The sequence below is a fragment of the Bufo bufo genome, chromosome 1 (genome assembly GCF_905171765.1).
Source record: "Bufo bufo chromosome 1, aBufBuf1.1, whole genome shotgun sequence".
NCBI lineage: Eukaryota > Metazoa > Chordata > Amphibia > Anura > Bufonidae > Bufo > Bufo bufo.
Window position 1 is genome coordinate 105554717 of NC_053389.1, and position 14164 is coordinate 105568880.

The 14164-nt window shown below is 42.8% G+C and overlaps 1 protein-coding gene across 1 annotated transcript in view; it reads right to left on the minus strand.

Annotated features, from left to right (window-relative positions):
* PRKCZ (protein kinase C zeta) overlaps positions 1-14164 on the minus strand; it is a 264054-nt gene that overhangs the window by 228955 nt on the left and 20935 nt on the right. The window contains exon 2 of the mRNA XM_040427515.1: positions 12214-12380. Coding sequence (XP_040283449.1) covers positions 12214-12284 — 71 coding nt within the window. The 5' untranslated portion in view covers positions 12285-12380. The remainder of the gene's footprint in view (positions 1-12213; positions 12381-14164) is intronic.

Consider the following 14164-nt stretch of genomic DNA (forward strand, 5'->3'; position numbering starts at 1 on the left):
CTCACAATATGTGATATTATCAGCTTCCTCCTGACCTCTGCACAGGTCACAGAGCATGTCCAGAAACCTCTCCCATAGAAGTCAATGGGGTCAGCTCCGGTCCATTGTGTCTATGGCCAATGTAGCTGCTCTCAAAAGTCTTAAAGGGGTCATGCACTAATTTACAGACTTGTCTGGAAGGACCACCATTGGTCATCATACTTGCCTTCTAAATGTCAAAAAAAAATTATGCATTTGGATTCCGTGAGGGGTATGGTGAGTTCATGTGAGATTTAATTTTTTTCACAAGTTAGTGGAATATGAGACGTTGTAAGAAAAAAAAAAAAAAAATCAATTTCCAATAACTTTTGCCAAAAAAATAAATAAAAAAATTCTATGAACTCGCCATGCCCCTCAACAGTGATCTTTATAGCACCGCAGCGATTTTACGGTGTTTTTGCAGTGATCCGAAAAAAAAAATTCTGTCACTGCGGTGGGGCGGACTGAACGCAAGTGTGCGCACAAGATCAGGCCTGATCGGGCGAGCACTGCGTTTTTTTGTAGAGCCTATAGAACAAGTCCTATTCTTGTCCGCAATTGCGGACAAGAAAAGGCATTTTCTATATAGTTCTGGCAATGTGCGGATCCGCAAAATGCGGAAAGTACATTGCCGATGTCCGTGTTTTGCGGATCCGCAAAACACATATGGACGTCTGAATGGAGCCTTACAGGGGGGTGATCAAAGACAGGGGTTGATCAGGGAGTCTAATATGGTGTGATCAGGGGTTAATAAGTGACAGGGGGGGCGTGTAGTGTAATGGTGTTTGGTGCTACTTACAGAGCTGCCTGTGTCCTCTGGTGGTCGATCCAAGCAAAAGGGACCACCAGAGGACCAGGTAGCAGGTATATCAGACGCTGTTAACAAAACAGCGTCCAAAATACCTTTTTGGGGTAAAAAAAAATAAAAATCAATAAAATAAATCGCATCTACAGCCTGCCAGCGAATGTTTAGAAAAGTTTAGAAACAAATCTTGAAATTTTTCAGAAAATTTCCAAAACCCACTTTTTAAAGGACCAGTTCGAGTCTGAAGTCACTTTGAGGCTTAAATAATAGAAACCACCCCAAAATGACCCCATTTTAGAAACTACACCCCTCAAGGTATTCAAAACTGATTTTACAAACTTTGTTAACCCTTTAGGTGTTCCACAAGAATAAATGGAAAATAGAGATGAAATTTCAGAATGGCAGATTTTCCATTTTAATCCATTTTTTCCCAGTTACAAAGCAAGGGTTAACAGCCAAACAACACTCAATATTTATGGCCCTGATTCTGTAGTTTACAGAAACACCCCATATGTGGTCGTAAACTGCTGTACGGGCACACGGCAGGGCGCAGAAGGAAAGGTGAGCCATATGGTTTTTGGAAGGCAGAATTTGCTGGACTGTTTTTTTTGACACCATGTCCCATTTGAAGCCCCCCTGATGTACCCCTAGAGTAGAAACTCCAAAAAAGTTACCCCATTTTGGAAACTACGGGATAAGGTGGCAGTTTTATTGGTACTAGTTTAGGGTACATATGATTTTTGGTTGCTTTAGATTACACTTTTTGTGAGGCAAGGTAACAAAAAGAAAATAGCTGTTTTGGCAACGTTTTATTTTTTTGTTATTTACATCATTCATCTGACAGGTTAGATCATGTGGTATTTTTATAGAACAGGTTGTCACGGACGCGACAATACCAAATATGACTATTTTTGGTTGTTGGTTTCAGTTTTACATAAAGCATTTAAAAAAAAAGATTTTTTTAGTGTCTCCACAAAGCCGTAGTTTTTTTATTTTTTGGGCGACTTTCTTGTGTAGGAGCTCAGTTTTTTCAGGATGAGATTGGTTTGATTGGTTCTATTATAGGGTGCAAATGACTTTTTGATCGCTTGCTATTACACTTTTTGTGATGTAAGGCGACAGCTTTTTTGACAGTTTTTACGATGGTCACCTGAAGGGTTAGGTCATGTGGGATGTTTATAGAGCAGGTTGTTACGGATGTGGCAATAGCTAATATGTATACTTTTTTTTTATTTACTTAAGTTTTACACAATAACAGCATTTTTGACACACAAAAACTAAAACAAAAAACAATGTTTTATAGTGTCTCCATATTCTGAGCCATAGTTTATTTTATTTCATGGGCGATTGTCTCATTTTTTGCAGGATGAGGTGACGAGTATATTGGTACTATTTTGGGGGGTATACGCCTTTTTGATCACTTGGTGTTTCACTTTTAGTAATGTAAGGCGACAAAAAAAATATATAAATAATGGTTTATTTAGCACAGTTTCTATTTTTATTTTATTTTTTGACGGTGTTCACCTGAGGGGTTAGGTTATGTGATAGTTTTATAGAGCCGGTCGATGCGGACGCAGCGATACCCAATTTTCTTTTTTTCCTTATTTTTTAAAAAAAAAATTCTCTTTATTTTGGCAAAAGGCTTTTTTTTTTCTTTTTTTTCCCCACTTTATTTTTTGTCCCACTCTGGGAGTTCAACTTTTGGGGGTCTGATCCCTATCACAATGCATGACAATACTTCTGTATTGTCATGCATTAGCTGTAAGTGTGTTACACACTGTAATACACTTACAGCCTTCCTGCCTGAGATCCAGGGGGCTGGATCTGCCAGGCTCTCCCGGGAGGCAGCCACGATGCCTAAGGAAAGCATCGTGCTGCCTTCCATGCCATCGGGAGCGTGGGACCCGATGTCTGCTTTCTCCCTGCACGGACATCGCACGTGCCGCGATCAGCGCTGACCGCGGCTGTGCAGGGGTTAATGAGCCGACATCGGTGATTTCACCGATGCCGGCGCATGCAGCAGGGGTCTGGCTATCAGTGACTGCCGGACCCCTGCCGCTGATCGGGCAGGCGCAGCTCCTGCACCCACCTGATCAAAACAGGATTTAAAAACAAAATAATTAAAAATTCTCTGATGAAACCGTCCCTTTAAAGATTTCATATTTGTGTTAAAACTTCATGAAGTTTAATACAAACCCTGTCCAGCTACTGTATCAGCACGATGGGAGCACGTGGCTGAGTAATACCTGATTAGATCTAAAACTGCTCCACGTGTGAGTAAGGATAAAGGTAACAGGAAATTAAGTATTTAGGTGGAGTTCTCGTTTATGCCATGAGCGTAATGAATCAGTCAGCGCTTGCAGCATTACTCAAAACGTTCAAGATAAATTACAACCTTAACAGTTGAGGTGTCCATTAGCGCACTGTAACATAGGCCTATTAACGGGACGCACGTGATGATATATAATGACAGACAAGAATTCAGATGCAAGTGACTAACGCGTTCCTGCTCCCTGCAAGATAAATGCAGAAAATAAAGTGACCCAGCAAGACACGTGTGACATTGCTAGTCACTGGGTGTGACAACACACGAATGCTACATATTCATAAAGCAGATAATGTGAATTAGCAAACCCTATCCAAACAAGCCCTGAACATGTAGGCCACCTGCACACTTTGCGGAATACATGCAGGTTTTCCACGCGGATTCTCTTGTGGAAACAAACGCAGCTTATTACAGTACAAGGGAAGTGTAGGAGACTACACAAACCTCAAGTACACTTTGCTGAAATTGTCCTGCAGTGCGGATTTCTAAATCCACAGCATGTCAATTTTGTTTGCAGTTTGAGCTGCAGATTTCAATGGAAGGAGGAGATCTGCAGCAAAACCACGTGTAATCCGCACCAAAATCCGCAACCAGAAACGGAGGACACCCGTGCATTCACTTCACTCTGGGCAGGTGGCCTTTGTGACATGCTCGGTGAAGTGGCTCACCTACAAAAGCATAGTCTATGTTGTGTCCAGCAAGTATGAACACAGGCAGTAATCAATTCTGTCAAAGTCCCACCAATTCCCACTTATTAATATGCAAAATCTGAACTGAGAAGTATTTTGAAAGTCTAGACAACGTCTAGTAAGAGCAAGGCAACTAATAAATGCATGAGATACTATTCTACCCATTCAGGCTTCCTTCGCACATTGTAATTATAGTTATTATGGTTATAGCATATGTATTTTAGATAATGTAAAAAAAAAAATATATAAAAAAAAAAAGAAAATAAAATTAAAAAAAAATAAAAAAAATCCTGCCAAACCCGCTACAGGAGATGCATTTTCCATTTGACCAGGCCAGGGATAGATGCAATGGAAAATCCAGCGGGGTGGGAACACAAAAAAAACACAAACAGCACTATACATATTACATGAGGTTTTTCCTGCGGAAAAGCAAGCCGATTTCACCCTCACCATTCCAAATCCACAATACCGCAGTATGTCAAATGTTTTATGCTGCATGTGGATGAGAAGTCAGAAAGTCTCATCTACTTTGCTGGTACTGTACAACGCTACGTAATCCGCAGTTAAAGGGGTTCTGCAGTTTGTTTAAACTGATGATCTATCCTCTGGATAGATCAGCAGATTCTGATCGGCGGGGGTCCGACACCCGGGACCCCCGCCGATCAGCTGTTTGAGACGGCATCGGCGCTCCAGCAGCGCCGCGGCCTTCTCACCGTTTACCGCAGGCCCAGTGATGTCACGACTAGTATCAACTTGCCTGGGCGCCGCTAAGCTCCGTTCCCTTGAATGGAGCTTAGCCCCGCCCAGTTGATACGAGTCGTGACGTCACTCGGCCAGCAGTAAACCGCGAGAAGGCCACGGCGCTGCTGGAGCACCACTGCCTTCTCAAACAGCTGATCGGCGGGGATCCCGGGTTGCCGGACCCCGCCGATCAGATGCTAATGATCTATCCAGAGGATAGATCATCAGTTTAAACCAGGCATCTCAAACTCGCGGCCCTCCAGCTGTTGCAAAACTCCAACTCCCAGCATGCCCGGACAGCCTACAGGTATCAGCCTACAGCAGGGCATTGTGGGAGTTGTAGTTTTACAACAGCTGGAGGGCCGCGAGTTTGAGATGCCTGGTTTAAACAGAGTGCAGAACCCATTTAATAGTAGAGCGTGACCCCGGCCTAAAGGGATATTCCCATCTGAGACATTGATGCATATCTATAGGATATGCAAACAATGTCAGATAGGAGTAGCTTCCAGAGGTGGAAAAGACTCCTGGCTCCAAAAAGTTAAAGGTGGAGCACACTACGCAAGGACAGCCACCCTCTGTTCACCACTATGGTATTTCTGCTATTTCCAGCACTCTCTTGGTGAATAGCGAGGTGGCCAATGCACAATGCACTCTACTCACTGCTATGGGACTTCCGAAAATAGTCTAGCGTGCTCACTCGTCTATTTTTACAACGACCATAGTGAGTGAATGGTGAGCACACTGCACATGTGTGGTTCGCTCTCTCATCAGAAGACAGGAGGAGGTCCCAGAGGCGAGACCTGCACCTATCTGACACTGATCACTAGAGATAAGCGAATTTCATATTTTGAAATTCGTTCACTGGTAAAAGGTGAATTGCCACGGACCATAACGCAATTATGACGGAATGCATAACGGAATGCCTTTAGATGCATTTCGTTATTCATTCCATCGTAATACAAGTCCATGGGCTGCAAAACAGATCTGTCCCGTTTCCGTTATACAGGAGAGGACTTGCCTGCATAACGTAAACAGGACAGATCCGTTTTGCAGCCCATGGACTTTTATTATGACGGAATGAATAACGGAATGTCTCTAAAGGCATTCCGTTATGCATTCCGTCATATAATTGCGTTAGGGTCCGTGGTAACGGAATCCATAAAGCAATTCAACTTTTACCACCAAGCGAAGCGTGAACGAATTTCATAACCTGAAATTCGCTCATCTCTACTGATCACATATCCTAGCTATATGCCCTCAGTGCCAGTTGGGTAAAGTCCTTTCATGTAACATCAGGCTGCAGCATTTTTGGGCAAGAAAATAAATAAAAAAATAATAATAAAAACAGGCGTTTTTCATAAAAACCTACTATGTGTGAAAGAAGCTGAAAGAGGACCGGTCAGCTCTAGTTTTAGTAAATTCATGCGATTGTTTTTGATGCAGTTTTTAGCCAAACACATAAGAGGAGGATCAAGTAATTCCTTTATACTTGTCCTATTTGTGCATCCAGTGCCGTTTGGCTCAAAACTGCCACAAAAATTACATGTCTGTAAAATAATTCTCCATAGTTCTTTCTTAGAAATCTGCATTGTGTCATCCATCTATTATTCCTTTTGGTAATATTTGAATAAATTGACAACAAGGTATTACTATTCAACTGACTGTCCCTGACACCATACAAATCAATGTGTACTGTGTTAGGCCACAGTATGTATGAACACCCCCTATTGATAAGAGGCATGGTAACAAAAGTGTCACATTGTTCATACATTTCCATCAGTTATTAAAACTTTTTTAAGCTACTAAAAAGCATAAAAACGTGTGAACATAGCCCAAACAGTTTCTGGACAATCCATGCTTGCAGTAGTAGGCAGGACATACGTTTAGGGTACTTTCACACTTGCGGCAGAGGATTCCGGCAGGCAGTTCCAGCGCCGGAACTGCCTGCCGGATCCGGTAATCCTGATGCAAACGGATGGCATTTGTCAGACGGATCTGGATCTGTCTGACAAATGCATTGAAATACCGAATCAGTCTCTCCGGTGTCATCTGGAAAAACGGATCCGGTATTTTTTTTTTATTTTTGCATTTTTAAAAAGGTCTGCGCATGCGCAGACCGGAAAACCGGATCCGTTTTCCCAAAACACTTAATGCCGGATCCAGCACTAATACACTTTATGTAAAATTAATGCCGGATCCGGCATTCCGGCAAGTGTTCAGTATTTTTGGCCGGAGAGAAAACTACAGCATGCTGCGGTATTTTCTCCGGCCCAAAAAAACGTAAGAGGGACTGAACTGATGCATCCTGATGCATACTGAATGGATTGCTCTCCATTCAGAATGCATTAGGATAAAACTCCTGTGACGGAACTCAACACCGGAAAAGAAAAACGCTAGTGTGAAAGTACCCCAAGAAGCACATGTGCCCAAAAGGTACATGAGTTCCTTTCTATTACTATTTAAAGGGGTTTTCCAGGTGTTTAATACTGATGACCTCTCCTCAGGATAAGTCATCAATATCAAATTGGTGGAGCTGTTTGAGGAGGCAGCAGGGCCATGGGGGGGGGGGGGGCCCCCCTTTCAGCTCACAATGCACACAGTCATCTATTGTATAGCGGCTGTGCTTGGCGTTACTGCTCGGTCCCATTCACTTGAATGGAGCTGCGCCTAGCAAATGGCCATAGCATTAACCAGAGCACCAGGGGAGTCTCTTTAAACAGCTGATCAGTGGCTCAGAACAAAAGGACAGTGCTCCGATGCTCTCCCTTGCCCACTGCTGGATCGCACAGGACAAGGGCTGTTTGTTTAGATATTTGCACTGCTTGGCAGAGGCTTCCGCCTAGCGGTGTTCCCATCACTGCAACTAATAGGCAGGCTTTAGTGCTGCCCTAGCCATTTTACAGGCTAGGGCAGCGTTAAAGCCCGCCCATTAGTGCCGGTGACATCACCCGGAACACCGCTAGGCAGAAGCCTCTCATAGGGGCTGCCTGGGTGAAAAGGGGGATACATCCAGGTAATTATTTTTAGATTTTTTGGGGGGGGGACTTTAATGTAAATATAATATAATAAGTGACAAATTCCCTTTAAAGAGGTATCTCGGTTTTATTTTATATGTTGAGAATAGGCAGTTATAACGTTTTGTAATATACATGCAGTTTGCTTGCAGATATTTACCATATTCGCAAAATAGCTTCTAACGAAAAAAATTGTACCGCCCATTTTAGTCCTGTAAAATGCATCCGTAGGAGCGCAGGATAGGACTGTAGATGGCAGTCATGTGACCCTCAAGCCTATCATGTGACCTCTGTAAACTATCCAGATATCTAACAGGTGAACAGCAGTTTATTGAGATGCAGCACATATGTATACAGTATATACAGTGTTACTGCCTGTAGCAGCATCTCATGTCTGTCAGTGTAGAAACACACATCTTGTACTCCTCGTCTCCCCTGTAGGTTTTGCGTTAGTTTTTGTTTCTTTGTTTACAGTTAACTTTATTAACATAACATCACCTAGAGAGATAGTGAGCCATTTTGCAAAATTACCTGGAAACAGGAAGCCATGTACACACATACAGTGAAGCAGCCGTTTTAATAACCACAAATGTTTTCCACAATTAGTCCTATGTAGTTATCCCACGGTAGTGTTATATGTGCTGGATCAGCATACAGATGTCATGTAAGGCATCATGCACACAACCATATCCATTTTGTGGTCCTAAAATCAACATACAAGAATAGGATATGTTCTATCTTTTTCGAGCAGCCGCAAAACGGACAGACGGATTTAGGACAGCGCACAGTGTGCAGCCACATCTTTTGTAGCCCCATTGAAATGAATGGCTCCGCAAAAAATCCTAATTTACTGTATAAACAAATAAAATTTGTAAAAAAAAAAAAAAAAAAAAACACAGAATATCCCTTTAACTACTAGCAAATAAAGTATTGGGCATCTCGTTTCCCCCCAAAGTCACCGCCAGGCTCCTCTGTACTGTTGACGTTTATCTGATGGTCAGCCTTAGGCCTCCTGCACACGGCCGTTTTTTTTCCCCGTTTACTGGCCGTTTTTTGCGTTCCGTATACGGAACCATTCATTTCAATGGTTCCGCCAAAAAAACGGAACGTACTCCGTATGCATTCCGTTTCCGTATTTCCGTTCCAACATAGAACATGTCCTATTATTGCCCGCAAATCACGGTCCGTGGCTCCATTCAAGTCAATGAGTCTGCAAAAAAAAGGGAACACATACGGAAATGCATCCATATGTCTTCCGTTTCCGTTCTTTGCTGAACCATCTATTGAAAATGTTATGCCCAGCCCAATTTTATCTATGTAATTACTGTATACTGTATATGCCATACGGAAAAACGGAACGGAAAAACGGAACAGAAACGGAAACACAACGGAAACAAAAAATGGAACAACGGATCCGTGAAAAACGGACCGCAAAACACTGAAAAAGCCATACGGTCGTGTGCAATAGGCCTTACACTACTTTGACATGGATAGGCAATAAAATGTTAATTCAGAGTCAGTTCACTTCCTCGAATGGCAGAATTGAGAAGTCTCGGACTCTTCTGTATCAGTATAACTACCTTGTGACCAATTCTGGTAAGACGAGCTCCACCTGTCCTCCATCACTTCCGTTATTCTAACTAAACTACTAATCTTCTCAGGAACGCATAAGCTTCCAATGTACTGTGTGAGACTGATTGACACACATGGTAAAGACGTAAAAATGCATACGTACTAGAACGGGTGGAAACAAAATGCTTAAGTTCTTGGTCAGCAGTGATCGCGTCACTTTATCTAACCTGTTCTGTCTAAAACACGGTAAACGAGACCTGCGTCTACCACCTCTAGTTCTCCAGTAAGGAATGTCACCAAGATGCCAACCTGAAGTACATCATCTGGGCATGGACACAACTCAAATGAAAGTATAGGTTTAGTTAGGCTCTATTCACACCGCATTTGCAGATGCATACCTCCGCAGTTATGCCAAAATGACACTTAGCATAGTTTAGTACAAAGGGGCCACATGGATTTATTATTATTTACAGAATCTCAAAGGTGTTTTAGGCTGGGTTCACACCTGCATTATTCCTGTTCTGCTCCATCGTAGCCAAATAAGGGCTCATGCACAAGAACGTTGTTTGGGTCCACATCCGTGCAGCTCAGATGCGGACCCATTCACTTCAACGGGGCCGCAAAAGATGCAGACAGCAATCCGTGTGCTGTCCACATCCGCTGCTCTGCTCTGTTCTGCTGGGCTTCCCAAAAAAAATAAAAATATATAAAACAAGTCCTATTCTTGTCCATTTTGACGACAAGAATAGGAATTTCTATTATGGGCGACTCGTTCTGTTCCGCAAATTGTGGAACGCACACGGGTGGCATCTGTATTTCGTGGATCCATTTTGTGGAACGCAAAATACGGCGCGGTCATAGGCATGAGCCTTAAGGAATATACCAGTGATGCCGCATCCATCACATGACAAACACTGACAGACCCCACTGGCCATAACAGGGTCTGCTGGGTTTCCATGAAGTGCAAGGTCCACAGAGGCATGGTCGGAGGATTTTGGTGTGAAAGAACATGACTGGCCCACACAGAGTCCAGAACTCAACTCCAAACACATTTAGAATGAACTAGAATGGAGATTGTGGGCACGTCCATCTGATCCAACATCAGTGTCCGACCATCCTCAGACCACAGACCCCCTCCAAAATCTTGTACAAAGCTTTCCCAGAAGGGTGAAAGCTGTTTTAGCTGCAAAGGGGGAAATCACCTTCATATGAATGTCCATGGCTGTAGAATGGGATGTCATAAAAGCTGTTGTAGGTGTTTGTCCATACAGTATATTCACAGGTTTGTGTACGGCACATTACACTGCACCTATACACACCCAGATTGCTCTGGGGAGTTCTTGTTTTGGGACGCTGCCACACAATATGTTCTTTAGCATTCAGGTGGAAGCAGCACATTCTGAACTGCACCATGTCTGGGTTCTGCCAAAAATTATGAATATCTCAGCTATGCTATCAAACCAAAGTTACCCTTAATGGACGTTACACAATGTAGAAAGGGTCACAGGAGGACAACGCTGAGGTCACATAATATACTTGTGATGTAATGAAAGACTTCCATTATTTCTGCTGAATAGAATTTCAAAAGATTTAGTAGCTATTTGGAGTCTGGATTATACAGTCAGGAACAGTAAATGAGGGGACGGTGGTCACCTTGGGAGCCAGTGAAGGTGGGGGCAAAATGTATGGATTAAGAAAATACAGTCTTTATTTAAATTTCTTTGAACCTCCAAGTGGATGTGGTGTCTCTAAGTGGCTAAAAAGAATTCTGAACCTTGTTCAACAAGTGCCTGTCCTACAAGAAAGGAGAGAGAACACCAGTGGTCACACAAGTATGGACTGCCACTGTGTGAGAGGTCCTGATAGCCTGCAGGGGAAGAGACAGCATTAGTCAACCTGACAGGGGCCTGGAGAGTGTCTCACACTGTGCAGATGATAGTCTTAGAAGCTGGCGGCAGGGGCGAACTGGGAATTTAAAGCAGCCCTGGAAAAAATACTAAAAAGTGGCCCCGTTTTGTAGTTGGGTCCAAATTGATGGAAGGCAGGGCCAGCAATACCATATTGTGGCACATTATACCACCCCAACAGAGCCAAACACCACAGTCCATCAGAAAATACTGCCCCAAAAACTTTCACTAGCCGGCCATGAAGATGGCCCAGGTGGCCCCCTGGGTATCAGCCCACCAGGAAATTTCCCTGTAAGGTCTATGCCAAACCTTGGCGGTCGTCTTAAAGATGAAAGCCATAGAGACTGGGAATAGGTGGATCTGTAGCACAATGACTTAAAAGGAGGCTGGCAGGCACATTTACTACCCAGTCCCAGTAATTTTTCTGTAAAGTTTAACTACAGTAAAATTTGTCATATCATATGTATATTAATAAAAAGGTGCATGCAAATCTATGGATAAAAAAAAAATAAAAAATTATACATTTAAAACGGCCGCCAAACCCAAAGTCAGTTGTTTATAAAAAGGGCAGCCCACAGACAGGGCTGGCTGTATCATTTAGGCCCCATTCAGAAGAGCTGTGCCCATATAGCAGTCCAAAATATACGGGCACCGGCCATGTGAACTCTGTGCTGCGGTGAGGACCCGTTTACCGTACTTGAATGGGTCAACGATCCACAAGATAGGACATATCCTACACGTATGTTCTGCTGTGGTGCAAAGGCACAAACCCGAAAGGGCTTCCGATCCATGCCTCCATACCGCAAAAGATAGAACATGTCCTATCTTTTGCTGTATCTTGCGGATTGCAGACCCATTCAAGTCAATGGGTCTGCATCCGCTATGCAGTTTTCACACGGCCGATGCCCGTGTTTTGCAGACCGCAACACGGGCACAACTACCATACCGTCGTGTGAATGGGCCCTTACTGATATGTATCAAACAGCTTCTGGAGCTTCTCATAAAACGGGAGATATGAGAGATAACAGAAACAACAGACACAGACACGTTTCTGCTCTTTCTGGCCATTAACCATACACTAGTCCATTTAAAAAGATCAACAAATGAGAATAAATATAATGTCACCCGGTTAAATACTCACCCATTGTAGTGTGCTTTCATTTTAATGAAGTCCTTTGATAAATCCATTCTTGACCCCATCCTGCTCGGCATTATATTCCAGAACTCCAGCTTTCTGATCTTGTCACACGGAAAGTTAACACTTGTGATCAACAGTCACAAGAGAAGTGATCCAACCAGACCGGGCTCCTACACAGGGAACAAACAATGAATCACTATTTGCATTCCAGTGCGCATGATGACAATGACAGGGTTAAGGAACCCTTATCAAGATGGAAGGGTTTCTCTTAAGCTATATTTATCTGCTGTGGAACCTGCCCACTAATACACAAGCAGTCGAATGGTAATTCAGTTTACTTTTAAGCTCAGTACAATGATATGATGTATGGAAACCGGAATGAATATTTATAGATACATATCCAATACATACACGCAAGACAACAGCTCTTCTTAAAACCCCTCCGGCATCCCTTCAATATCAGTTCAGAGGGTTCACAACCATCCACTTAGAGGGAGTCAGTCACCTCCAAAGTCAGTTTCAAAGTAAACGTAAGGTAGGTGTCTGGAAACATAACCGTACTGATTCATTTCATGCAAGAAAAAAAAAAGTTTTCAGTGCACCCCTCCGTTTGGTGCACCTGTGGCATTGCTACCGCCCCTAAATCTCAGGGACAGTAAAGAAAGAGGCGACGGTGGAGCAATGGTGCGCCAAACTGAGTAGCTCGAAATAGCTGATCAGTGGGTGTACCAGGTGTCAGACCACCACCAAACTGTTAGGCTCCATTCACACGTCCGCAAAATGGGACCCATTTATTCTCTATGGGGACGGAATGTATGCAGACAGCACACAGTGTGCTGTCCGCATCCGCATTTGCGGTGCGCGGACCCGATCTTTGGGTCCGCAGCTCCGCAAAAAGTTAGAGCATGTCCTATTCTTGTCCGCAGCTTGCGGACAAGAATAGGCATTTCTATGCGGGTCCGCAACACACCACGGACGTGTGAATGCAGCCTTACTGATGACCTACCCCGAGGATAGGTCAATATCTAAATCCCAGAAAACAGTTGTCAGATGTCTCACATGTATAATAAAATGCATAAAAAAATAAAATAAAAAGGTGCACATATTAGGAACTCTGAAGTTAGAATGTGTAGCCATACGCTCCACTTGAATTATCGGTATCTGCTAGCAGCACAGGCTGGCATAGTAAGGCTAGGCAATTGCAATTTTAGCTGATATTGAATCTTTTTCAGAATTGGAAAATCAATGTTAACAAACTTTAATCAATAAATTAAATGTACACCGAAACAGTATCACTAGAAATCACTAGTGATAGAAATAAGAGGTTACAGAGACAAAAATGAAAAAGTTATGGCCAGAAAAAAATAAAAAAAACATTAAAGGGGTTATCTCACTTCAGCAAGTGGCATTTATCATGTAGAGAACGTCAATACAAGGCACTTACTAATGTATTGTGATTGTGTCCTTTGCTGGCTGGATTCATATTTCCATCACATTATACACTGCTCGTTTCCATTGCCTGCCGGATTCTAACAACTCTAGTGTGAAAGTACCCTTATGTGTAATTAGTTCTTAGAAGTTAAGCCCCAATGGCGTCCATATGTCCTAATAGCCTATATGCAAAGGGGTTGTCCTAAGCATACCACTAATACAAACATATAGCTCAAGAATCTTCATTAACTGATTGTCTCTTAGTAAGGATCCTTTTTTAATTTTCCAAATTGCTTTTCTGTGAAAGAATGTATAAACCTGATTATCTTATAAGACAGTCAAAGGATTTCTACTTCCCCCATTAATTAGAAGACAGACCAGATTTGTAGTCCTTTATTACAGATAATTCAGTTGGGGGGAGGTTTCTGCTGCAAGCTGCCTCCCAGACAAAAAAATAAATAAAAATCATCACTTATTTGACTCAAAGGTGCTGGGGCCTATTTAACATTTTATTTAGTTTTTT